At 40.5% G+C, this 27,915-nt stretch overlaps 2 protein-coding genes and 1 non-coding gene across 3 annotated transcripts; all 3 read right to left on the reverse strand.

Annotated features, from left to right (window-relative positions):
* Positions 1–27: 27 nt before the first annotated feature.
* On the reverse strand, positions 28–3,126 carry prelid1a (PRELI domain containing 1a). The gene is made up of 6 exons (XM_061273926.1): positions 2,994–3,126; positions 2,504–2,623; positions 1,941–2,166; positions 1,257–1,370; positions 1,018–1,096; positions 28–495 (listed from the first exon to the last, which is right to left on the reverse strand). The coding sequence occupies exons 2-6, from the start codon at positions 2,593–2,595 to the stop codon at positions 374–376; spliced, it is 633 nt and encodes a 210-aa protein (XP_061129910.1). The 5' UTR covers positions 2,596–2,623; positions 2,994–3,126; the 3' UTR covers positions 28–373.
* Positions 3,127–4,511: 1,385 nt separating this feature from the next.
* Positions 4,512–9,374, reverse strand: npy7r (neuropeptide Y receptor Y7). Its single transcript, XM_061292838.1, has 2 exons — positions 9,215–9,374; positions 4,512–7,676 (listed from the first exon to the last, which is right to left on the reverse strand). Exon 2 carries the CDS (start codon positions 7,622–7,624, stop codon positions 6,509–6,511), a length of 1,116 nt encoding a protein of 371 aa, XP_061148822.1. The 5' UTR covers positions 7,625–7,676; positions 9,215–9,374; the 3' UTR covers positions 4,512–6,508.
* Positions 9,375–20,387: 11,013 nt separating this feature from the next.
* Positions 20,388–20,458, reverse strand: trnag-gcc (transfer RNA glycine (anticodon GCC)). The gene has a single exon. It is a non-coding gene; the product is annotated as a tRNA-Gly (tRNA).
* Between the last annotated feature and the right edge of the window lie 7,457 nt (positions 20,459–27,915).

The following is a 27,915-nucleotide window of genomic DNA, read 5'->3' on the forward strand; positions in this document are numbered from 1 at the left end:
ATTAAACGAGGTAAAAATCGGACTTGATAAAGCTGCATCATACATTTAATTGTGAAATGTTGACCAAAGCAAGCTGTATATTACAAAGCAAGAGTAAACGCAAACACGATGAATGTGGAGGTTGCATGAAGGTGACGGGAACAGTTTTAAGCACTTGTGTGTGCGACCTGATGTGGAGAGGAACATGATCAGGATGACTGATGCAGGTACGGGTGGGCTGGAGGAGGTTACGCTCAGGCTTTTACGTGGTTCACCTGCCACGTCGGTGGGTTGCTTCCTCACAGAGGCATCTTATCAATTCCACAGAATGCATCAATGCACTGAGGAGGGTTTAAAGACAAAAGTGTCCCCGGAATCCGAGGTGAAGGAATCATCACACGTATTGTTTCTTATGCGCCTGTGAGGCCAAGTCTTTGGCTTTCTCCTTAGCTGCTAGTGCCGTTTCTCTTGCACGCTCTGTCGCCGCTTCTGCCAAACTCTTTGATGGTGTTTCACCTGCACAACAAAGAATTCAGATGAGAATAAACCGTGTCATCAGTTTCAGGCAGTTTTGGTACACAGTGGGAATCAGGTGTGATTGGGGGCTTCTCGATTAGTACGTTAATCACTATCTTATTTTTATGTTGAGCCTTCTAAAGAGTATTACCGTTTATGTTTCATGAATCTGTTCAATGAGTTTCACTTTAGGAATTGAACTACTGAAATAAATCAACTTCATTTTACTGAAACACACCAGTAAAAAGGTTGTCAACTTGTATTCAGCAGAGACTATTTTGATCCCCTCTTATCAAACTGCCCCATTTTAGAACACCGTTACACAACTCGTGCTTTGTGCGAATGTTTTCCATGCACTGCTAGATAAAAAGAAGACTGACAAGTCGGCAATCAAAAGTACTTCTGAGAATACATTTTGACTTCAGCAGTACAACAACTTTACTGCTTTTTTTTTCCATCTTTACTCAATGACTAACAATATAGTACCAAAAGTAAGACCAGCCCAATAAATGTGCTTCCTACCTTGCATTCTGGACAGCACGTATTCAAAACCCTTCATGGTCTTAGTAACACTCTTCTTAAACCTGGCAAGGCCAAATTCCTGCATAGAGACAAGCAAATATTTAAGAGAGCGGACAGCTTCATTTTAGCCATTCAAATCTTGGCATACTATGTATATCAGTGCCAAATATTCTGCAATACAAAATTCTGAGCGATACAACTTGTTCTCTGTGTTGGTTGGTACGGTTTGCTTTACTTACCTGAACAGCTCTCGAGAGCCCATACACATTGGAAGAGATCCAAGCCTCCCTATTTATCTCCGTCCAGCTGCCATTCTCAGGGTTTATTCGATATTCACATCGCTCTTTCACAGACTGCGGACAAAGAGAAAAGAGCATAGGCAAAGTGAGGTCGTTTCCAGTTGGATGAAAACAAGGCGGATGAAGAAAACTGGTCAGAGGCTGCACCAAGAGGCTTCCGGTAACTTCACAAACAAATAGTGCCTGGCTGATAAGGATTTTTTAGGATGATTTTGTTATGTGGCAGAGTAAGATTCTGATAACAAATTAATAGGCCAATTAATTAGAAAAATGTAATGAATTGAAAAAAGCTTTTTGGGTCCCTTTGTATTTACATGAACAAAGACGAGTTATAAGATTTAACTTTACCAAAGAGAAACATCTGCAAAAAAAATTAACTTTTTATTAGGGAGGTGAATTTCCAAATGTCAAAGTTGTACTCTATTTTGTCATGTGTCCACATGAAACAAAAGCAACAAAAACAATAATCAGTTGCTTTTTTTTTTTTTTTAAGCAATTTTTTTTCATTTTGAAAAGAACTGATATGAGAGGATGAATCCGCTGGCCGATTAAATCCATAAATATAGTACTGTATAGCCAACCGTGACCTTAATTGATAGTGTGCCAATTCTTTGGTTGTCATACCATGAGACGAGCGTGGCTGATGTTCCAGGTCAGCGTGGTCATTGTTCTTTTCTGAGGATCCACAATTGAATCCTCCACGATATACGCGCAGCTGGCCATGTGTCTTGGAAGATAGCGCTCCATCCAGCGTGGAGAGCGGCTTGTTTTGGTCAGAAGACGTCTGGAAATGAGGCAGTTGCTTGGAGTCACCTCTCGGAAAATGATATCTTCAGTCAGAACGTGGGTACTGAAAGGCAAACAAAAACCACACCGATAAGACTATTTGCATTAAATATTCAAGATAACCAGGAATAAATAAATGACATTTTATTTTTTAATAAAAATAAAGTGTTAGGCGTTTTTAATTTTAATTAAATTCTCATTTTAAATGAGCAAAATTGATGATACTTGATAATTCATGACTAATACATTGTTAAAAGTGAAACAAAAACAAGAGCAAAAACTTTTCTTGAGCACACTATAAGCTTCACAAATACATCTTTTAGAGTAATAACTGGAAATATTTCAAGACAAAAATAAAATAAAAAATACAGCTTTCTGCTATGTCAAGACTTTGACCTCACCTATAGGGGTTTGGATACCGTTGCCAGAAAGCAACGCAAACTTGGTCCCAGGAGCTTTTCAGCAAGCCTGCGCAGCAGAAATACTTGACCATTGTTCCCCCTATTAGGTATGGAAACAACCTGCGGAGAGAGAACGTGAAATGAATTGAAAGAAATTAAAAACTGTTCCAGCATCTAAAAGAAATTACGGCTCATTTGAGAATAATTAAATGGCTATACGACACCTCGCCCCCAAAACATTATGACAGCATTTAAGATCAGCATTAAAACACCTACAGGAATGTCATCGAAAATAATAAGAATAAGCTAAATTAGCTCTCTCTCTCTCTCTCTCTCTCTCTCTAGAACATCGTAGCTGTCATGTGTCACGTAGGCACGCTAGCGTTGTTAGCACACGCTAGCCTAGCATAGAGAAAATTATGAATGAACTGTTCGAGAACGACGTGCGGTCTCATACCAAGCGTATAATCACAGAAGTATAAGTAATCACCTGTATGGAAAAGATATTCATAAGACAAGTATTTTCATTTTTGTTTCTTCTAACTCCCATTAGGTTGTAGTTATCCGTGTGACCAACGCTAAAAAGCCACACGGACGAAGTGGAAGGTCACACCGTGACGTCATTTCTGGTCAACGTGAACCTGCGATATCTTCATTAGACCACTTGAGGGTAGCAAAGGACTGCACTATTTTATAGTGAGCCAACAACTTTACGTTCATCTACTTGGTCATTTACTAACAGGAAGTTAGGCGTTGCAACTTAACAATGGGCAAATTTAGAGTATGTTTTATTTTATGTTCATTTATTTGGATTTAGTTGATTAGTGTTTTTTTTTCTGGTAAAATGTTGCGACTGTATCTCATTTGCATGACTTAAATTGCAAGTCCTCTGTGAATTTTTATTTTTAAAAAAAGAAAAAAAAAATACTTTAGCCCATGACCAGTCACATTATCAAGAGTTGTTTATTCCCTGGAATTGGTTAATTGAAATGTATCACCCAAAAATAATTATACACTGAACAATTGATTAAAATAACTATTTATATGACTGCACTAACTAAATCAATGATACAATAATTATATATTTTATGAAATAGAAAAATCGAATAAACTGTTAACACATTTAACATATTTACTTTTTTCTTTGACACATGCTGTAGGCATGACTTTGCCTTTTTAAAGGGCTAAAGTTTTGCCAATTTAAGGGTTACATTACTGGCATTTCATCCATCCATAGGGAGCACATTCTCACATTTGCCTAAAGTCTCACAGCTGCTGATTTACCTTCATAAGATCCTCCCGTCCACTTAAGCCTGCACTATGTTCTATCATATGAAACGCACGCACTATGGTTGAGCGCACCCGGAAATGAGAGCCTTCCCTGTCAAATCTGGAGGAGCCCGCATTCTCCCAAAGTTGCAGCTTTTCTTTCCCTTCTGCACCTTAATAGCTGTATATTAAGTTGTGAAGGTGAAACATCATATTGTTTTGAATCGGACAACTCAACTCAAAAACAACTCCACGTTATAATAATAAAAATAATTTATAAATATTTTTTAGAATATCAAAGAAAATGCTGACACACCTACCGTATATTATTGTGGATCGTTGTCACCCTTAAGACTACACCATTTTCCCTCTGAATCTCATTAACTGTTGTGTTTGTAAATGTTTTTAAGTGCTGTGGCTTTGCTTGTGTGTGTGTGTGGGAGGGGGGCGTGCCTCGTATCAAATATATAAAGCTGACCTGCCTAGCCTAAATAAAATGTGCGTAACAGGAAATGGATGGACGGATAGTATGGTAATCAGAATTTTTGTGTGTTTATGCCTACTAAGCTAATAAAATAGCTCTCTGGTTCTTAAATAACAACAAGGATTGTTTAGAGTGAACTGTGTGACACAAATGTGATATAACAGTAAAAATCCTGTGGGTGGATAGCCATCCCCACTAAGGCGAGAGGCATTTTATTTGCAAGAAAATATAAACACACTTACTTTAAGCCACAATTGTTGTGTTTGTTTTATTTGCATTGTTCAAAAAGCAGTTTATTGGTGGAGTTGTCAAACTCAGCAAACAGTCGTCTTTTCTGACTGCCTGTTTGAATGGAGGTCATAGGCCCAAGTCCACAAGGTGTTGTCATCATTCTATTTACCGACACACTTCCTTGACACAGCAGAGCTTTCTGTTTGACAAGGTGTCACATTTTCAAAGTGCCAGTTTGGCTTTTAGTTGGAAGGTGTGTTGTTGAGAAAACACAACCAGCAAAGCACATGCAGTTTAGCAGCTAACAGTTAAAAAAGAATAGAGGTTCTTAATCGAAACCCCTTTTAAGAGCCCTCTGGTACATTCTCTTCGACACCTCGTTGCACTTCGTTCACATGATCCCGTTTTTCACTTTAAAAGGAACCACGCTGATGCATCTGAGCTGGAGTGCCTTCAGGTCAACCTAATTAATTTCCAAAAGCAGAGATGCAGCAACAACTGTTAGTGGACGTTTTCAAATGGCGCTCAGTTCACGCTAAACGCCACCGCAATAAATTCTGCAAATAAAAATAAAATGTCTTTAGAAAAATAAAATTAGCCTTGTAATCACAAGAACACGGCTTCTTCCGAGACAGGAAGAAGGAACACATTATTTAACAAACGCAGTTGACTTCATAATTAAGTGGACATTATTTACCAACAAGTCATTTGCATTAATGACAAACACGTACAGGTTACACAAATAGTGAACACACAAATGAGCATCATTTGAATACATTGGGTTCACTATGAACATTCACAAATGGAATAATTGCTTTACACAAAGCAAGACACAAATTCACGGCTGGATCGTTGAGGTCAAAGGGCTGACTTTGTACCAGGGATGGGCATAACGACCGAGTCATCAATTAATTGATTGTAAGGAATTCTGACTATTGTTTTGCAATCGTTTATACTGGTCTCTTCTAATGTTCTTCTTTTTAATCAGCAATAGGCGTAAGAATGTCAAGATTATTTTTTAGGCTGATGTTTTTTTTGTAGCACATCAGGTTTTCATAATATAATAACAGCAATAAATAACAAAATGTTTATACAGTGACATTCAAACTAAGTGTTAGATTCAGCTATACGTGGTAAAATTGGTATTGTGCGGGCTTTTACAAGTTAAGCTTAAAAACCAAAAAATTAAACTATCTCAAAAACTGATGCGCTAGGAAAAAAGTAAAGGCACTGTTGATTCAATAGCAATTAGTTTGTAGTCTTATGAAAAATGTGAGCCACGGCTGGATTTACCATTATGGATCCAAAGATTCCTCCCCCCCCATCATCTCAGAATGTTTTTTGCGATTTAAAGCAGTCACAATTTAGTCTTGATTCACATGCTTATAAATAAATGGAATTGGTTCATTTATCATTGCGTCAAATACCCCACCCCCTCATGCAATGGACTATTATCATACACATTTGCTGACTTGATTCAGGACAACAAACTAGTTTGCCTGCAGTGAGGCAAAATGAAATGGCATTATTATCCAAATGGAGGGTAGAAGAAGTCAAAGGAAAACAGTTTTTATCAGGACTACCGAAATGTGCACAACTGACAAGCGTGAGAACTAGACGCTCTTGTCAGTAGCGGCAGCGCTGCTGTAAGGATAGAGGAGAGATGAAGTGGAGAGGAACACAAGCAACGGGTTTTACCACAAAGATGTGAGCATTTTGCATTACGTCCACTCTAGGAAATTGGTGAATTTTGTCAGATTTATACTCTAGTTATGATCAACTTTAATATTCACATTTATTTGCAGTGCACTGATGTGGCGGGCTCTCAGAACCCCAAATACGCCCCTGCAGGCGGCATGATACAATGATGACATGGAAAGAGGAGTTCAGAACATTCACAGAGAAAGATTGATCCTCCACTCCTATTGAAAAAATATCAAGTAAAGTCGGTGAAATGCCCATGCCTACTTTGTACCGCGAGTGCCGCAAAATTGCAACATGTGGAAATGTCTTCCGGCATCTCACACAGCAGTCGGCGGGTGTCCGCCGTTACGGCCGTTGAGCGTCAGCCGCCTCATAGAGCGAGTCCTGAAGGAGCCCTCGGCGTGGAAAGAATCCGGCTTATCCTCACAGCGGAAGACCATTAAGAACCCATTCCGGTAGTTTTTATTCATCCAGCCGTAGAGGAGCGGGTTAGCAAAGGTGGAACACATAGCCACAATATGGAACACGGTGTATATTAGTTTATACTCCTTGAACATGAGAACCAGGTCCAGATCGCTGGCCAGCTGAAAGACATGGAAGGGCAGCCAGCAGATGGCAAACACCACCACCACCAGAGCTAACATCTTGGTAGTCTTTTTGCGGCGCGCAATGGCATCATTGCGAGTACACGGGCTGATGTGATTCTTCAGCTTGACCCAGATGCAAATATAAGCATAGCTGATGATTGCTAGAGGGATAATGTACTGTAGGAGCAGCATGGAGAGGCTATAGATGACGCCGTCCCTGCTGGTCCCGTGAGGCCACTTCTCGGAGCATACGGCAAAGTGCAAATTAATGGAGGGGATCTCTTCGTAGCGGTACTCTCTGAAGATGGCCAAGGGTGCCGCCAGGACCGCCGAGATAGTCCAAGTGAAAGACATGATGAGGAAGCTGGAGTGCCACGTGAGGCGTTGGCCCAGGTAGAAGACGATGCAGCGGTAACGCTCCAAGGCGATGACGGTCAGGGTCAGGATGGACACGTGCACGCTCAAGGCCTGGGCGAAGGGCACCATGTGGCACAGCACGGCACCGAACTTCCACTCATCCAGCAGGGTGTACACCAGCGTGAAGGGAAGGCACAGAGTGTCCACCAGCAAGTCTGCAAGGGCCAAGTTGGCAATGAAGAAGTTGGTGACTGTTCGCATATTCCTGTAGCGGATGATCATGTAGATGACCAGCGCGTTCCCGAGAAGCCCCAACAGGATGATGAGGGAATAAGCTGTGATGAGGGTGATCTGCACCCAGATGTGTTTGGTTATGTCTGTGTGGAAACCATGATGGTTTAAATCCATGCTTCCGTTGGAAAGAATCCACGTGTCCGTTTCATCAGGCTCCCATTCTCCTGTGCTGTTGGATGTACCTGGGGGGCTCATTTCTTCTTCAGGTTATGCAAACACCTGAGAGGGAATCAGGCCCGCCTTGCTTCTGGTAGGGACAGAAGACAACAAGGGAAGTCACTGCAAGGATATTTGTTCCTCCATCCCAATTACTGTCATTTTAACTGCACTGAAATCTTGCAGCATGACTCAAGACGTCATGTTCAGGACACAATCCAAATCATCAGGGTGTTTATCCTGAACAAACAATGACAATTTTTAGTCCTAATCCCTCAGTGGCTTTCCAGATTCAAACTCCGCAAACTGAAAGTGATCCTAATCCTCCTTGATTTGAATGTGGGTCACCTAAACATCTCTCATGCTGTTTGTTTCCAAGTGAATCCCATTGCAACGCAAAATGCTCTCAAATGAAACAATCTCAAGCATTCCAATCCAGATATGATGAAGTAAATAAAGTGGATATTTTCTGACTCCCCCACCCCCTAACCCTATTGCATAACCACTTAAATCCAACATATACTGTATGTATATAGTTTTCTTTCTCGTTTGAAAAAACAGCATGATTTACAGTTAACGCCGCTCATGCCTCTTGCTGCAATTGCATTTGATTTCACCTGCCTTCACTCAAAATGAAATGTACTCTTTAGCGCGACATAATCAGGTGAAAATGAGATGTTTTGTATGCACAAACCTGCCACTGTATAGTGTTACCTTTGTTATTTTTTTATACCACTGCCTGCCTTGTTAATGTTTTGACACCAGCCTCGCCCGTTTATAGGCTACAGGAAACAATGACGATGTCAGTCGTTCTAATGCAACATTAGATCAGCAATAAAAAAATAAAAAATAAAGATTTTGGGCCTTGAAATAGCATTTATCATTATAAAAATGAACAGCACAAAAAACTATGTTACTGATTGGTTTACTTTTATGGAGCACTTTATATTTTCTGGTTTGTTTCAGAGAAACATGCAGCTTGGTTGACATTTTGATAAGGCTGTATTACGCAAGGTAAACTGTATCGCAATTTCCATTTGGGTTATCACATGTGCGCTACATCTACTTGTTCATATGAAAACTCATGATGTAATCATAAGAGGAAATGTAGCAGCCAATAACTTGTGTGTGTCCTCTATTATGTTTGTATCAAAACGGGCAAGGTGCAGGCGACACGAACACTTTTCCAAACAGCGACAGCGTGTTAACACATCCTTTTCTGATCTGCTCTCATCAACCTTGATGTCCAAACAATGTGCTGATCTGTCCAAGGCACCTGCTGGAGCGAAGCCCCTGCATACAGCTATCGGTTATTTCATGTTATTAAAATGCCCCCAAATCAGATTCTATGCGTAATTTCTCTCCATCCAAATACGTTCTCAAATACGTCCTTTTACGCATGTTCGACAGGTGCAAATTAATTCACAAATAAAACGCGATAGAAATCTCATCTGGACTTTTTTTTTTTTAATAAAATATTATTATTATTTACACCTTCCACAAACAATTGATTTAATGTTACGCTGACCAAGCAATGCAAAAGAGTTTCTAATGCCGCTTTTACCGGATTGATTCGTGCCACCGGCCGTCATTCAAAAGTTTAAAAGCACACGAAGAGCGTAGACTCACCTTTCGCTTTATATCGCCTCTCCAAAGCGCGTCTGCATCCGACAGTGGTAAGAAACAAGCCGGAATATGGCAAGCTCCTCCCAAACTGTGAACGTCTGGTGCGCATCTTGCATCTTGGTGCCTCAGCGCTGCGTCCACAAGGCGGGACCGCGACATCAAGTATTGGCCTGGTCGGAACTAAATGTGAATCGTCAAGTATGCGCCTTCGAATGGGAAGCAAGTCTGAACAAGACATCTTAATTAAGTATCATGCAGGTCCTTATCATCAAATAGTTAAAGCGAATCTATGACGAGAACGTTTGGGGCGTGGACTCATAATCATTTTACAAATGGCAAGTTCTATACAAATATAATAAGAGCAGACTTTATTATAATTTACTTGTTATAAGTGCCTGTGGCCTAATATAGGGTAACTATAGGGGGCACTATTTTCCATCAGTGCGACTGAGGGGCCACACAGCACCAGCACTTCTGAACTGACAAAAGCGCTATTGTATGAGGTAAATGCGTGCAAAATATGTGCTCATAATATTTTAATTTCAAGACAGGTATAACAGATTAAATATCCAAACTCAACAACGAAGGATTTGAAGCAAAAAAACAAAATGATCTCACACAATTTTTTTCCTCAAGTGCAAAAGCTCACTTGGACTCACTTAAAAATGTCATAGACGATGGATGGATGGATGGATGGATGGATGGATGGATGGATGGATGGATGGATGGATGGATGGATGGATGGATGGATGGATGGATGGATGGATGGATGGATGGATGGATGGATGGATGGAGATACTGCATTTGTCCTGCATATTATTCCAAATCCGCTTAAGAATATTAGCCCTACTCACATTGTAGTATAGCTTGGTGCAAGAACCAGTGTAAGCACAACTAAAATATATTAGCCATTCAGAAGTGACTGATGATATTATTTAAAACGACAGTCGACCCTTGCGTATGTGTTCTTTGCTACCCACTGATTTGTGAATATACGTATTTCCCCCCCCAATATATTTTCATATTTTGATTTTTCCCCGTTTTTCTTATGAAATCCCTCGCCCCCCTTATTGTTATTACAACAACAACCACTAATTTGTTTTAAGTGCTGAATAGTTACTGTATGTAGTGAACGGCTGAGCTATCAACATTAAACAGCTTCTAAGTTATCCACGTTTAGCTGTGGTTGTACACAAGTCAACTCGGGCTCTCAGTCGTAGTTGACCCGCCCCATCCTGAGCGGCGTCATTCCATTGGTGGCTATGCACCGTAATTGCAAGTAATTGCAAGTACCAACAACTCAACCTATTGATCTGCAACCACTACAGAATACACTTTGCTCGCAAACTGCCCTATAAGTGTCATCCCAGAATTTGTACGTGTTTTGTGTTATTTGGGCTACAAGCCTACAATGTCTCTAATGTGTGGACCAACAAGCTGCATACAGAGCAAAACAATATTGAATTTGACGGCCTACGCCAGTACACATGCCAGCTTGCAAGATAGTGACACTGATCACGTTCCAAGCACGTGGGTCCACACAACAGAGACACTTAAGCAAAAGTTAACCACTGTATTACATTAGCGAGGCCGCAATGAACTCATAGAAGCTAATAACCGATGACGGGCTCGGCCAAAACTTCACTGCCTCACTTGATTCTGTGTAATGTTTGAGTCAATGTAACACTTCAGACAGTTCAGGGAAAAGTTAGTAACTGTTTATTAAACACAGCCGCATTTTATTAAGCCTGTGCCTCACTCGGATGCATATTTGAGCATATTAACATATTTGAGTGAAAAGTTGGAGTTGAGCGGGACTTGTTTTCAGTGCATTCACCAATAATAATAATAATAATAATAATAATAACAATACATTTTATTTATAAGGCGCCTTTCAAGGCACTCAGGGTCGCTGTACAGACATAAAATAGCATAATATATATATATATATATATATATATATATATATATATATATATATATGTATATATATATATATATATATATATATATATATATATATATATATATATATATATATATTCAACATATTCAGCAGACCCCCAATGTCCAAAAACTGGGCAGGGGGCTCTATTTTTCATAATTTTGGAGCCTTATTCTACAATATATACTTGGCAATTTGTTTATTCATTCAAATTTTACAGGCTTGTAAAAGAAGAAATCAACCCAAAAGAAATCTAGACAATAATTTGTTGTATATTCCTCCATTAGTCTAAACATCTGCGATTGGCTGGCAGCCAGTTCATGGTGTCCCCCGCCTGCTGCCTGATGGGTGCTCGGATAGGCTCCAGCACGCAGCCGACGCCCGTGGGGACAAGCAATGCGGATAATGCATGGATGGATAGTCTAAAGAAGGCTTTCTGATTAATATTGCGTTTATGGAATATGAGTTAAGCAGCAAAATTCACCCGTTTCTATCCATCTCAGGGGGCGGCCATCTTACCACTTGCTGCTGACTAAAAATGACATCACAGTTGCGATAGGTCTCAGGTCACAACAAATCACGGCTCAGCTTCGGAAAACTGGTGAGACCCGACACCTGTTAACCATGATGTCATTTTCAGTCGACAGCAAGTGGCAAAATGGCCGCCCGCTGAGATGGATTTCATATTCCACCAACAAAACATTCATCAGAACACTGTCTTTTTACTAGTTGGCCTGCACAGAGCATATTATTACAAAGAAAATTGGGGTGTTGACATCCTCAGCCTTGTTGCGCCAAATTTACAAGACATTTTTAATTTCACAATACCAACACAAGTTGCATAATATCCAACATCAGGTTGGTCCACAATATAGTACATTAGAGAAAATACTCAAGTATGGGACCACTATACACCATTAAGTATGATTCTGATCCATACTATCTAGTGCTGGCAGGAGGTCAACAACAGCAAGATTGGAGGTAGCTCCATCACTCACAAGTTTGGCTGTACTGCAGCAGTGCAGGATTAGGTTGGTCCTCCTAACCAAATAGGCGGCAGGCCCTCATATTCAGTTTTCCACACCGTTAAACACTGTCATGAAGATGTACTGGAAAAGGCGTCCTTACCCTAGCTCAAGTGGAACAGCACTCTTTGCTTGCCCCTTTTAATCTGAATCTTTCTTTGCATGACTGCATGTATGTGATCTGGTTCTGTGTGGTGTGCGACACAATATACGTCGGAGTGTGAGTTAAATTTCCCCTCAAGGGACGAGGATGACAATAATGAATTAAACTCTAAATTAAACGTTAAATTGATTGATAATGCAGCATCAAGTATCAGAAAAGTCCGACGCATGTATGAGAGGACATTCATGTGTGTGAGACTGTTTTCAACCTCGGGTACAAGGCAGGCCGATTAGTTATATGACAGCTCCTCATGATCAAGTTTATGAGACGGTTCCATCACATTTGAGCCAAGTCCTTAGTGTCGAGTAGGTGCCAAGTAGATTGTGTAAGAGACAATTCCTCCTAGAATGAGGAAGGTCCATCAACCGTGAGGCAGGTTGGTACCAGCAAGTATCGGCATGAGACAACAATACAGCAATAATGAGGCTGATCAATCAGGCTTCAGATGGGATCATGATATATAACAGTACCAGGCAAGTCCTTATTATCAAGGGTTCAAAGCTTGAAGATTTTACTTTAATTTTTTTACAAGTTACGACGGATTCTTATTTTTCCCCTTCAACATTTCTGTCATTTTTTATGTCTGCTTGTACTTGATTGTTGTTGCGCTCCCTTCGTCCACTTAAGACTTATTTGCTCTTATTTGCTTTGGGTATTCATACTGGATATGCGAGACAAATGATCAAGTATGAAATGTCCTCATCGGAATTTATATGGAGCGGTGTATTAAGCGCAGCCATAAGCGCTATAATCAAGTATGAGACACGGCCATGTATGAGGCTCTTGCAGTTCACACCATAAATTACTTGTATGAGATCCATCGCACCAAGTGCTGCACGAGGCTGGACTACACTCTCCATCATCCCACAAAGCAGCAATTGGAGGTTTGTGCAGCGTTGCACATTTGTGATGAGTTTTTCTGCTCATCATTGTACAGGAAATAAATGAAAAGACCAGATCATCTTAAAAGCCATTTATCTTTAAGTTTAATTCCAGGCAGAACAACTAGTTCTGTGTGACTCACAGGCAAAAAACCTTGAGCAACTTTGGAACAACTGTAAAAATCTCAAACACTTTACAACAGGTGGCCAGTCCTCATTTCAGTCACATTGATTTCAAACTTTAGACAAAATAATATGTTAATTTATTTTGCTTTAGGTCGGATCCTCATCTGTTATAAATGACGTGTTAATTATTGAGGCATTTGTAAGTCATTCATAAGGGCTTTTGCATAGCTGAAAGTTTAGTATGCCGGTCATGCTTTCAACCCTACCCCTGACACAGTTCTCTTAATGGTTACTGAGAGTTGACGCTTGGGCCCATAGCTTTTACAAACCTTTCCCCATCGACCTTATCTGAAGAGTAAACAATTTGTCACCAGCGAGAGCGTTACACATCATTTGTCCTTTTCACCTCCAGCTACGAAGGAACATTAAATCCAAGTAAGTTATTTCCAAAGTTTTAAGCAGCCCATATTTCATGCACCATATAATATTATTTTGATGCCAAGTGGGCCTTTGTAATTGTATTCAATGCCTGGAAATATTACCTGGTTTATGAAGTGAAAATGTTTTGATGAATAGCCTGCCAGCAAAACAGACTTACATACTACATGGAACACTATGCAGAGTTTTAGTTATACATAGCTCCTGGTGCCAAGTTTCTTTCTGACTATACATCAGACAAAGCTAAAGATCTGGGCGTTACATTAGAGGTAAATTTTATATTTCATCCCAAATTTCAAACAACTAAATGAAGTGTTTTTTGCCTTAAGAACATTGCCAGAGTCTGCTCATTTCTCTCTTTCTTTCTCTCTCTCTCTCTGAGAAAGGAAAATGGGATCTCTGATGCATGCTTTTATCCCGAGACCCATTGATTATTACTGCAAAACTCAACTCTCCAGCTTTCCTAGAAAATATAATTATAATTTAAAATTTGTGCGGAATTTATCACTCAGTATCCAAAGCCAGAACGCTTACGACGAAGCAGGCCTAATCTTTGGAACAGATTCATCCTAGCTTGTGTTCAGTTTATACTTACTTATACTCAGATATGATGTTCGTTACATGAGCACTTTGTGCTACTTTTTTAGTTTGAAGGGTCAAAAATAAACAAAATTTGATAAGGGGCAAGTTGCCTGAATGGTTTTTGTAATACAATATTCTCCCTTTAGAGGCAATATTCAGTCCAAATGATTAATATATTTATCATACATTTTAATTTGACTTAATCTCAACTAAGTATTGAGGTCATCGCCAAAATGTTACTAGGGATATCTCAAAGGTAAAATACCTGCCTCCGGGACGACATTTGTTTTGCTGGCAAAATGAAAGGGCACTGTGCCATGGGCTAACCCAGTGCTTCTCAATTATTTTCTCTTACGCCCCCCCTAGCAAGAAGAAAACTATTCGCGCCCCGCCCCACCGTGACTATCCTAACTTGTCTTGTAAGTCGTAAAATGTTGCACTGTCGCAAACGTCACAGAAGTAACAATGAGAGCGCCACTGCCCCCTGCTGGGAAGATGCGCAATTACACTTTATTCTAGTACTGCAAAAAAAAAGCCTGTTCCCCAGGGTCACACGCGCCCCCCCAGGTATAGCACGGCGCGCCCCACTATTTGAGAAGCACTGGGCTAACCAATAATTACTTTTCGGAAAACAATCGTAATCCTTTCGAGCTTGGCCTTCAAACAAACACAATAAACAACCCAAGTTACCATGCATAAATGTGATGTCACATAAGACCAGTCTAAAGTGATGAGATGAGTTTCCACAGTTGGACCATGAAGGAAACCGGGACTGACTAAGTGGAAATGCAAGCTGTGGTTCAGTGGAAAGATGCATGCAGACTGATGAAATATTCTCATTTTTTTTAAATCATTTGCTTTTTGGCTCCCCAAAACATGACTAACTTGCTACAAAGAGGTCACCACCCAAATGTGAATCCATTTTTAGCCGTGTGAGTAAGCACCACTGACTTTTTAAGCTGTGTCACTGTTTGTACTGTACATCAAGAGACGGACATACTTAAAAGCCATCGCAGTTAAATCCCATAGCTACCGAAAATAGTTCTGCGTAAATACATGTATTGCTATTTTTAGTCCCGTCATTAGGCAGACACATATGGGAGACTGTTTCAAAATGTTCATAGTGCTCTTTTTTTTACGGTCACAAACATGAGGCTACTTTAACATTTTAAGATTAAAAACAAAACCAAAGAATTGAGGGAAACAATGATGCGTTTTGTGCTTGAAGGGAATTAATAGCCATTGAGAGCAGCATGATTGAGGAATGACTGTTTGATGGGTCATTTTGATATTCACATCGCTGACCCGCTTTTATTAGTACGTACCTTAAACGGATGAAACAAAATGAAACCCATGAGCAAAACCTCTCAGCATGCATACAAGGAAAGGAAGTCATTTAATCCCAGTGCTTTTTATGAGTCCTAAAATCTGTAGATCGTTAACTAATGATAATTCAGAGAAGGCAATGCCACAGATGAAAGTTGGACATAAAAAAAGAAGACTTTGACCGGCTTGAGAGCCATTTCACCAACTGAAATCACGTCTTGAGAGTTTAATAGCGGAATGCCAGATCACCGGGAGCATTGAGCTTTTGCCTTTTTCTTCGCAGACTGATCACTCCAGGTGATCTTTGTGTCGTGCAAGTGGTATTTGATGGTACATTAATGATTGCCTCAGCAACATGAGCTGGCCTAATATTGATTGGGGCACCCTGACTCTCCACCTCAATTTATTCTTTCAATTATAAGAGCCATGCTGACCTCTCTCTCTGTGTACTGAGTCTATGTGCAGTCAAAGCTGACAGATATCCTGGCTTGACCTGTCTGCAAACTTTGTGATCTATGTCTTTCTTCTGAGTTATGCTTTTAAAAAGTGCTGGTGCAGAACAATCCACTCTACAAAGATGGTTTTAAATCTTTTTGCAGTCTCTTACTTTACACCACGGCCGTTAGAAAATCGGTGTAAAGCCAAAGCGAGAGCACGGATGCTGCATACGTATATACTTAACATCCAATCTAATCTTGCTTTCTCACTGTCCGGCGCTTGGTAAAACTGATTGGAGTGCGCTTCGGTAATCTCCTGTGACGTCTTTTCGTCACAGAGCTGCAAAACCCGGCACAAGCGCAACTTGGCTAGTTCTGTGATTTTCTCTCCGTTTCTGTGTGAAGTGTAGGCCTTGTGGATAATGACTGAGGAAATGTAGAAATGTCAATCAGGCTTCTTATGCAACTGTCAATCCGGGGGGGGGGGGGGTTGACCTCAGTGCAGCCTCGACTTCCAAGACAGATGAGGGCCGTTAGTTCTTTACTCATTACAAAGAATTGATTAAAGGGACCGACTGTGTGTGAAGTTTTCTAATTGGATGCTGGGTAAACAATTGCGTGGGATGCTTTGATTCCATCCCCCCACTGTTTTTCCTTTCATTCTAAGGCTGGGCCGATAAAAAGCAAGCCATCTTTCAGACTATATCAATGCTGTCTTTTAATTTGTCATTGGCCAAGACTTTCAGTAATTGGTCGAGAACAAAACGATCAATGGAAAGGCTGGATTGAATTCCGAATCATACTCGGACCAAATTTCATCCAACCTCTGTGAATTGCCTCAAGATTACAGAATGCGGTTGTATGATTTCTATGTTTTAACGAGAAGCAAAATGGTTTCCTGAGGGGTCTCTATCTGAACCTGAAAGAATCAGGCCATCCAGTCAGCTCAGATGATGCTGCCAGTAGAATATTCTCCATAGCATAGGTGTGGAGCTGTCAGTGGTGCATCAGACAACTCAGGTGTTGACTGGAAATCTCCAAAGAACCTCTGGAAGTGCTCCTCCTTTTTCTCCTCCTTTTTCTCCTTCTTTCTCCATATCCTGGAGGAGTGACTGACTTTACATACACTGCGATGATGATAAGTTCCTCTTATTTGTTAAAGCAGTGACTCCATCCATCCATCCATACATCTTCTTCCGCTTATCCGGGGTCGGGTCGCGGGGGCAGCAGCTTCAGGAGGGACTCCCAGACTTCCCTCTCCCCAGCCACTTCATCTAGCTCATCCCAGGGGATCCCAAGGCATTCCCAGGCCAGCTGAGAGACATAGTCTCTCCAGCGCGTCCTGGGTCGTCCCCGGGGTCTCCTACCGGTGGGGCATGCCCGGAACACCTCCCCAGGGAGGCGTCCAGTAGGCATCCTGATGAGATGCCCGAGCCACCTCACCTGGCTCCTCTCAACGTGGAGGAGTAGCGGCTCTACTCCGAGTCTCTCCCGGATGACCAAACTTCTCACCCTATCTCTAAGGGAGAGCCCGGACATCCTGCGGAGAAAACCCATTTCGGCCGCTTGTATCCGGGATCTCGTTCTTTCGGTCACGACCCATAGCTCGTGACCATAGGTGAGGGTAAAAGCGTAAATTGACCGGTAAATTGAGAGCTTTGCCTTTTGGCTCAGCTCTCTCTTATTATTATCCTCAGTGATTTGCAAGGGTAAATTTTGCAAGTAAAAGTCAATAAAGCCCTCATGCTGTTTGCATTGTTATAGTTGCCTTTAAAAGACTCCCGTGAGAATTGCTGGTCTTACAATGAATCACAATGACTTTTCTAATAACTTTTATGTTTGCACAGTGGCAAAATACATTCTGTTGAAGAAATAATCTCATTATCCTTACATGCAGCAGCATAGTCATCATTTCAGAAATGGGGCGTAGGGACATTTGTTCTGGAGTAAGTCAACTTTTATGAGCAAAAGATCATTCAACTGCTCCTCACCATAGTGGCCAAATACCTAAATAACCAAACTGTCAAACTCTGGCTGAGGAAAAACACAATTATAATAAAACACAAGTAGTCCGATAATTAAATGTCCAATGGAGAGACTCAACATATAAATTCAGCAAAACTGGGCTCTTGTCCTTGTGTTGTAGTTCAAGCAAAACACATTCATGGACGTCAGCTTGGACACAGCATAGAACAAGATAGACGTGTACTTTGTTATTTAGATTTTACAACACAACTGGCGGACTGCAGGTCCTAATCCAAATATTTTCTTCCCTTCACTTTCAACAATAAGTGCTTTTAAATCAAAGCATAACCTAAAAAAAATGTAACACCACTTCCAGACAATTGTTATATACTGTACTCCCAAGTCTTTTAGACAAAATATTGTTTCTATAACAATTAAATAATAGTGTTTTAAAGACTTTATACTACTAGTAAGGAGTTAAAGTCAATGCCGTGTGTGATTGTTATTGATGACCACTGTTACATTGAAATGAACATAATTTCATACAGAGAGAATGCACGCACGTATTGTGATGTGGAATAAAGTGACTATGTTTATCAAGTAGATCAATACAGGAGATTAGATGCACGCATACACACGCACACGCACGCCCGTACGCGCACGCGCACACACGCGGGCAGGCAAATGCATTTTTCCAACAATTCTCTGTCTGTGTCTCAGATTCCGCTTGGATGTCATTCCAAGCCTCATCACTCTCAGAATCTTCATTGTTCTTGCTCTAGCTGTGTCCTCTTTCTGAAAACCAACACTCTCTCTGGCGCTCTTGACTTGCTTCTGTTCAGCGGCATTATCTTGCTGTCTCTGGTGTATGGCGTTATTTTTTTTCCATTTTTATTTTGAACTATGTAAAAATAAAAATAAAATAAAATGAACAATAGAGCAGTAAAGCTAAAACGGACGAACCTTTCAGTATGCCGGTATATACATGACAGACTACTGTTGCAGGCATGTTTAGTTTTATGTTGTGGTGAGGTTATTTAATGTTAGCTCGGGGGCCTCATTGAACCATGCACTTAATAACCACATGTATGACCAGGATACCATTTAAACTATAAATAAATAATTCCTGCATATGTGCAAAATACACACTCTTAATACAATTCATTTTTTTACAATGCATTCCGCACGACATGAATGAATACATCCACTGTCTTAACTCAACAACAAAGGGTTTAAAGACAGAATAATGACGGGCTCTGTTACATAAAAATTATCATTCAATAATCATACATTCAAAACTGCTAAATAACAAGCCAGCATTAAGTGTAAGAATTCAGTTTGTGCATTTTTTACACTCAGCCCTTTTTTTTTGGAACTTGTAGGGACATTTTATATACTGTTTTAGATAACGGAGTCTAAATACGCCACCACACCAACACACGAGAATTCCCCCTTGAAGGATTTTTAAAAGTACATAAAAAATAAAAATAGTTTGTCGGTATTTCTGTCAGACAGATGTTTTCAAATATGTACGGTTTATTACGACAGAAATGTATTTATGTATGTATGCATTGCCTTTAAGGAGTCGAACAACAAACCGGTGGCGGTTCTACACTGAATTACTCCCTGGGGGAGACTATTTCCAACCCCCCCCTGCAGTTAGGAAAGTTAAAATATGGCCACCAGCTTCCTTTTATGAAGTTGCGCAGTATAGTGGTACTAGAAAAGTATTGTGATACCTTTCCGTTCAAAATAAAATCGTGCCATTTTTAGTTCTGTCACTTTAAGAACAGCTCTCTATTTCCTCTGCGGCTACAGTGGTGTGTGCCTGTCTCACTCCCAAAGCGTGCTGCTCCTGGAGAAACAAGAAGCATGCAGTGAAATCTGGAATCATTTTGGCTCCACTGTCAACAGCCAGGTCAAGCCGAAAGACACGACAAAGCCTGTCTGCAAAGCTTACTATTAAGCTCCTCAAGCAAGAGGAGAGAGCAGATTGGATATGGTTACAGTAAAGACTTAACAGACATCTGTACTCTACTCAGCACATTTTCTACTTTTACCAGATTTCGGTTTCTAATCCATGGCCTCAGAACAGTGAAGGGGATGTGCTAAGGAGTCGGCTACTATTCCATGTGTTCTGGCTCCTGTTCCAATGTTCTACGTTGCAAAGTTAGGTCACTGAACCTTTCGATTGAATGGTTGCTAAAATGTGGAACATTTTCATCCAGTAGTCTTATCCTATACTAAAAGTAATGGGAAAGATTTCCATTCCAGTGAAAAAGCAATTGTGCATTGGCCGGGAATCGAACCCGGGCCTCCCGCGTGGCAGGCGAGAATTCTACCACTGAACCACCAATGCATACATACTGCTCCCGGGGAGAGCCATTCAGGGGCTTCTAGGCTTGCGCAATCGCCCATGAACGTTTAACCCTATGTGAGTTAACATTCTTCTCTGCATAAAATGGCTATCTAAACCTTTAGTCACTTGTTGATTAGCGTATTTTCCGCACGATAAGGCGCACTTAAAAAACTCCAATTTTCTCAAAAGCCAACATAATCAGGTGCGCCTTATAATCCGGTGCGCCTTATAGTGAGGGAAATACGGTAGGTTCTTGCAGCAACACTTGGGTGTGAAATTTATAACTTGTTAAAAAATCAGGTTTTCCCTGTGTCCTCTTCAGTAAACAGGGACAAAGCAGGATCAGTAGGTTGTCGTATGGCCAGGCATCAAATCCCAGCCTCCCACAAGATTTTTGTGTGAGGGTGCGGAATTGTTTGAATATTTTGAAGCTTGGTCCAAGGATGCGATGGGTTAATGTATCATAAAAGGGCAAAATAATCAGCCACTATTTTTGTTGATAATTAAATCTCGTACCGACCAATTAAATCATCCTGCCGTTTTACCTACTACGTGACGCATAATCCATTTATATCATATATATACACACTCAGTTGAAATGTAAGGTGGCAAAACTTGTCCAACTTCCAACTTGTTGGCATTTCTCTCCCTCAAAATGGACGTGAGAAGCCGAGATTTCACCTCCGAGCTTCTTAAATCTAACGCGAATCCAAACATCCACAGCTGTCAAAGAGTTAAATATCAGTAACACACACAAATTATAACAAAGTTTATCAAGCAGATGCATAAATAGCATGTAGCTTAAAGCATAATAGCTTATGAAAATGAGTAGAGAATCTTGTCAACAAACACTTTTTTTCAAATGATGATATACTTGGTTTTTCAACGTGTTATATTTAAAATTGGCTGTAGAGTTTTGTGATGAGTTTTTTTTCCCCACATTTGCATCAGCACCAATTTGAAGTTTTGCAATTTGAAACAACTTGAAAGTCATTAAGCTGCATTGAAAAGATTGTGTTTGACATTTCCCGCATGCTGTTGCATTAGCAAATATTTCCCAGCTACACATATCCCATTTGCTCAAGGCAAGCTCACTAAAACATCCCTTTGCATGACTGACAAACATAGTAGGCACAAGGAGAGGGCTAAAAATAACCATTTGAAAAAAAACTTTTTGTGCTTATGATTTGTGTAAATTTTGGCTCAATCGAGATAAAGGTTTTATGAACACATCAAACAAAGCAATGAACATTTTCAGCATCAGTTTTGCGCTTTCACTTGACTCGAGTGAACGAGGCATGCATTCTTTGTTGTGACGCTTCATTATTTTTTCTGCAGAAACAGTTGAAAGAGGCAGTGCGGCACCTAAGGAAAGATGACTTCATCTGTGGGATTCACAGACTCAAAGACAAGATAGATACCACATCAAGGTGCGCTTTGCAGAACACTTAGCAGATAAGAATGCATGTGCCCCTCCATAATGGCTGTTGACAGTATGCCGTTGTACATACGTAATGATGTTTGCAGATGGAAGTGATGCGTGCTTTGATGTGTACAACGATAGCTGTGTTTTACAGCTTAGATATCAAATATTATGGATTCGTGGTCAAATGTAAAATAAAGTCAATCAACGTCTGTCAGGGGCGCAAAAAGCGTAGCTCGAAATGAAAACATCGTGTGCGATCCAGATAGACAATAAGTATGCACGGTCAAGACGAGGACCAGGAAATGTCCAAGCCTGTGTAAACATTCTCTAGTTGTTTGACAAGCAGACCTGCGAGTCGAAGAATGAATTTACTCCACCTTCTTCACATGTGTACTTTTGCCCAAGTGTTTGAAGAGCTTGTTGAATAACATCATAGTATTCATAGACTTTATGTTTTCTTGCTGCGCAATAAAAAAAAAAAAAAAGCATCCAAAGCTGCTTCGCCAAGAGCTGCTTCAATGATTCCCTCTGGCTGATATGAGCCGGGAATTATGACCTGCATGATGATGAGGTCTCTCTGCTGGAGCACTCACAGACGGAGTGGGAAGAGGAGATGGAGAAAGTCATGTGGAGTGTATGGAACACGCAGTAGAAGCTGGAGAAAAATAGAAGGGTGCTTCAGAGAGCGAGCTCCACCATAAACGCTTTAGCCATAGTTGAGGTGAGACGCTTATGACAAAATGGTGCTCAAATGAAGTCAATCACTCTCCAACAATATTCCACAGGATTTGTTGTAATCAGCCTTCTATTTGAGTATAGTCTTATACGGATTACGTTCTTCCGTCCAAGCAAGAGCTTTATTGATTTCAAATGGGTGATAATCTGACCCAATCAAAACTGTGAAAAAAAACCCCGGTAATGCTCAAGTCAAGGTAGTTATGGTAAAACATGATATATCATATCGTGTTACTGAAGTCTGGAAACTGGAGTGTGCTACTTTCATCTACCAGCTGAGGTGCCGCTGAGTCAATTTCAACTGATTTGTATAAATTATGGAATTGAATGAGATTATTGGGCTCAATATGACGCTAGTATGGAAACAGGTGTTCAGAACATTCAAGAATATTTACCCATCTCCTTATATTGAAAAGAAAGTACACCGATTCAATTTCTCTACTTGAGTAAAGTGAAATGTTCTCTCGTGCAAAAGTGAAAATATTTTTTACATCGTTATATGGCACAGAACCTATTTTTATAACTTGGCATAGAATTTTTATCTCCTCTTTAGTGCGCATATTAAAAAGATTTTAAAACATGTTACATTGCATGTTGTCTAAGAGCAACCTCACGTTGGCCTGACTTTCATGCTATCAAAATATCAAAACAAAAAATGCTCATTGGGTGAGCTGATCACCAAAAAAATCCAAGTTAGCCATAGTATTTTTTTTTGATGAAGAGAAAGTGCAGATATCTGTGTTCAAATCTGTGGAGTTGACGTCGTGTCATCAGAAAAATAAAGACTCAAAGTATGGGAAAGATCAGTGATGTTTGAACATTTGCTTCAAGTAAAGTGATTTTGTCAAACACAAATGCTGATTTGTCTTTGGGAAAGGCATCGTGCAAAGTTTATTCGCATCTTATTTGGGAACATTTGTGTCATGCCGACCAGTATGAATTGTACATCATAACATTAAAATAATGAATACGAATGGAAGGCCACTGAATGAAGAGCAATGCCAAAAATATGTGAAGAAAAACATTAACCTTCATTTAGCTCCGGACGAGCAATTGAATGTAATAATTCTAAACATTTTGGGACAGAAATCTCCAATTTATTCTCGTTAATATTTCTGAGTTCTTCTGGAAGGTGTGCCATTTGTCCAGTGGCCTTTTTCCAACATACTTGTGGATGGTGCAAAGTAACTGGCATGTTCTGCCCTATTCAAATCGTGTTTTTTTCCAACCAGTGCATTTCCAGAGGCAATTTTCCTCCCTGCAAGTGATTGCTTTTCGGGACCAACACACTGTCGCATGTCATTAGAGTTTGAAAATATTCCATCCACCCATCCATCTATTTCTGTCCGGCTTACCCGAACTCTGTGAATTCTGCCGTACCATCATGGCAAATGCACATTTCAAAGCGCTCCTGCATACAAATTCTGAGAGAGCATGCTCCGGTCTCAAAGAAGGCCAGAAAGAAATACCTGCCTACCTCGGAGACAGTGGAGTGCTTTGCGGGGGAACAAAAAATCCTTGTCATGCCAACAAATGAGCAGACGGCTCTCGAATATTTGACTTTTTAGTTATGATTAACTACAATATGCGGAGGAAAACTTTCACATTTCATGAGTCATCTTCGTCATTTCACATTTATATTAATCACACTGCTGTCTACTTTATGTCGTTATTTGTGCTGTCACTCACTGATGGGATTTTTTTTTTCTCTGTTTCCCTTCTTGCTCCTGCATCTCAGATATGTTTTCTTTTTGTTGTGATGACTAATGGGTTGCTTTTGGCACACTTGCTTTCTGTCACGCTTGTTTAATTTCAATCTCATTGCATACCACAACAGTGCCATGTTTGCTGAAGCTATAAAATTGTGCATGTGTTTTATGGAAACGTGAAAATGGGAGGAGGCTGCTGTTTGACGTGATGCTTACAGACGCAAATATGTGGCTCAGTTACATCACACGGAAAAAGATGCTCAAGTCGCAGTAATCAGGTGATCATTTTTCGGTCTGCTTCATTAGATGCAAATTGGACCGAGAATTTTCAGCGTGCACAAACTGAGTTAATTGCCGCAAAGCTACAGTGTCAAAACTAAAAGGCTAGATGGACGACACTAATGAAGTTTTTGTTCCACCGGCTGGTGATGTTTTCAATTTAGAGATCCATTATATCAAATATTATCAGTGCTGCAAGTTAATGGATTCTTTCACCTGAAAGGTCTCTCATCATTAACTTGCAATGTGGAGACAATGTGCAGTGCAAATGAGCTCCGTCATCTTCAAAGACAAAATACTGGCGCTGGAATGTAATGGAGTCATAAGCGCTTCCTTCTGCATGTAAAGCGCCATTCATTGGAAAGGAGAAGGCATTTTGGGTCTTCAAGTTGGATAACAACGAGTCGTCGACACGTGTTTAACAAGATTTCGGACAGAATTTTAAGGGCATTTGGCAAGAAATGGAATACTGTCTTGGTGTATGCCACGTGACCCAATGGCTGGAACATTTATGAAAAAGTTAATAAAACCATTTCTATGATTTTTATGTTCATGTTTTTGCTATGAAGATCAATAGCGTTCAGGAAGTTAGGATTTCCTGAAAAGTGATATATAAGGTAACCTAAAGTGACAGAGACTTATGAAACACTCTGTGTTATAATAAGCCTGTTTGACGGCAGCTCAGCTCCTCACCTAAGAAGAGCTGCGTTTTCTCAAACGTTTTTCTTCAATGCTGATGACATCATTTTTCTTTTTGAAAGGGCTAGGAGGCAAATCATTGCCCTTCTTCACCTCGGAGATCAATGGGAGCGGCGAGAGGGCTTGGCCCATCAATCTCCTCCATTACTCACCTGTTGCCCTCCCGCAATAATGAAGTTGTACTGAATATAAAGCTAGTCCTTTTTTTATCAATCAAAGGCTCTTATCGCCGCTACTCCCACACGGTTAGGAATACAATGAATTTGAGAGGAGACTGAGTGCAGCAAGAAAATGTCCATGACTATGCAACACTGGTAATTGAACTTTTCGAACGTAGGATAATTAGTGGGCGACTCATTAAAACAAGTTGCAGAACTTGCACACTTGCGAACAGTTGAGTCCGTTTCAGCTGCGTCAGTCGGTGTACGCCCACCTTTACTGACAGTGTTTGGAATCACTCCCAATCTACTACAGAGTGCCCTATACAGTAAAGTGAGTTCATCATTTTGCAATAAAATTCTGCATATCTAAGCTACTGTAAGTGATCTTTCGAGCCAATTCATCAAAATTATGTTACAAGCTAAATCCTTGCTGATATATTTGTTTTGTATTCATGATAGGCTTCATGTTTTGTTTTATCCAACTGCGCCAAGGCCTAACAATCCTGACCATTGCAGGTGCAGCTCCGTACAGTTGCCAATGATCCCTTGCTTGACCCCCAGTGCAAGTGGACTGTAACAGCAAAAGGTGAAAAATAGATTTCTGTAATTTGTTGTCACCTCTACACAAAGTGTCATTTTTGTGAAATTCTTGCATAATCATGCAAACTAATAAACAAGCCAAAGAAATGTAATTAAAAGACATCTCTGCCTTGTGCTCGAGCGGCAGAGGAAATAATTGCATTCTTGAGTCATTCCTCTGCAAGTGCTCTCAAGTGACACTGTGTATGCGTAAACAGTTATGCATACATTGAATTAAACTTCTCCTAATTTGTGCAGTTGGGACGAGCTGACGTATCTAAAGATTTGTTTGACAATGTGAATTGTAAATATTAAGAATCTTTGGGCCATGCACATTATACACTGTATTAATCAAACAGTATTTATTTGGGGAAATTATTCATCATAGGTTTGATTTGACTACCTACTATATGTGAAATATGTTTTTTTTTTCTAGCTAACTGAAAGTGCTATTCTCTGTTATTGTACCTTGGTAATGGGGAAAACCCCCGGAGTAGTGATTTAGTTGCTGCAGCTGCAACAGTGCACACTAACTTGAACTAATCATTTAAGCACCATCAAAGCTCAAATCCATGAATGGGCAGTAAAGCGAGTTGTCCGGCCATGGAGCACCTGAACTTTGGAATACACAGGCTAATCGCTTGACGCTCCAAACTACAGGCAGAAGTGCGCTCTTTGTCGTTATCTGCACAAACACACCGGGGCACCCGTGTCCTGTTTCCTCCCACCGTGTGAAAGGTCAGATAAACAGAGTGACAGTGGGGATGACTCCGGGCCACTCCGCAGGTCGCCGCCAAGCTGCAGCAGGATGTCTCTGACATATCTGCTGTGTTGACCTGCAACGGGGTGAGACCTGAGCTTTTATTAGGTACACCATGGTTTACTAGGATTTTATAGTCAATAATTCCAAGACTGGTTGCACTCCCCTTGATTGTTCTGGAAATGGTACCTGTACCAGATATGGTGAGCACTCACATAAAATTAGACATCAAACAGCTTCTCTAATATTTAGTACTGTACTGACTAATGAGTTTAATTTGAATTGAGCGCGCTGTATTGTCTTTAAGTATGGTTGTTTGTCTATATGTGCCTTGCGATTGGCTGGCAGCCAGTTTAGGGCGGACCCCTCCTAGTGCCCAAAGACCGCTTGGGTAGGCTCCAGCACGCCCGTGATCCTAATGAGGTGCTTTAGAAAGCGAATAGATGGGTGGCAAGAGAAACAACACTCAGATCTAGCAAGGGAACTGTGCTTCCACATGCATCACTTTTGCATTACTTAATTGTATTATTACATAATGTAAATAAATCTCTGCCTGTCACAGTTGCTTTAGTTTATGTTGAACAAAATTGAAAACGTTGTTAATGGCCTTGGTGGCTTCACTACTGTATTCTGTAGGGGTTTGATGCCTTACTCAAGGCGACATCAGGATTGCTGGGAAATCAAAATGGCCCATAATGGATCATTATTCATCAGTTTTGATCCCCCCCCCCCCCCCCCAAAAAAAAAAACTTCTCATACTGAAAACAAACATTTTCTCATACTGGAGACAAACCTTTGCAGAAAATGCGCATTAGCTTTTGAGTTCAACTTCTTGGTCATTGGCAGTGTATGAATACCCACAATTCTCCATCCTTCCTTCTCCATAAACTCTGGATAATCCAGCTTGCTCCCACATTCCAAAACCTTGCATGGTGGGTGTATTGAAAACTTAAGTTGATCAGTGATCAGTCCAAGGTAATACACTCCTGCCACCCAAAGTCTGCTGAGACAGATTAGAACTCACCCACAACCTTAACTCAGTGCCTTGCTCAAAGGCACCTCGACAGCAGTCAGTAAGCAGACCAACATGTATCCGTGGTTTGATTTTC

This window comes from Syngnathus typhle, linkage group LG1 (assembly GCF_033458585.1).
Source record: "Syngnathus typhle isolate RoL2023-S1 ecotype Sweden linkage group LG1, RoL_Styp_1.0, whole genome shotgun sequence".
NCBI lineage: Eukaryota > Metazoa > Chordata > Actinopteri > Syngnathiformes > Syngnathidae > Syngnathus > Syngnathus typhle.

Bases quoted from the DNA above. Each gene is read 5' to 3' on its own strand.
- prelid1a (XM_061273926.1), bottom strand. From the start codon at position 2,595: ATGGTCAAGTATTTCTGCTGCGCAGGCTTGCTGAAAAGCTCCTGGGAC. The intron at 2,167-2,503 runs GTGAGGTCAAAG...TTTGCCTTTCAG, and splicing joins CGGTATCCAAACCCCTATAG to TACCCACGTTCTGACTGAAG. The intron at 1,097-1,256 runs GTAAGTAAAGCA...GTCTCTATGCAG, and splicing joins GGCTCTCGAGAGCTGTTCAG to GAATTTGGCCTTGCCAGGTT.
- npy7r (XM_061292838.1), bottom strand. From the start codon at position 7,624: ATGAGCCCCCCAGGTACATCCAACAGCACAGGAGAATGGGAGCCTGAT.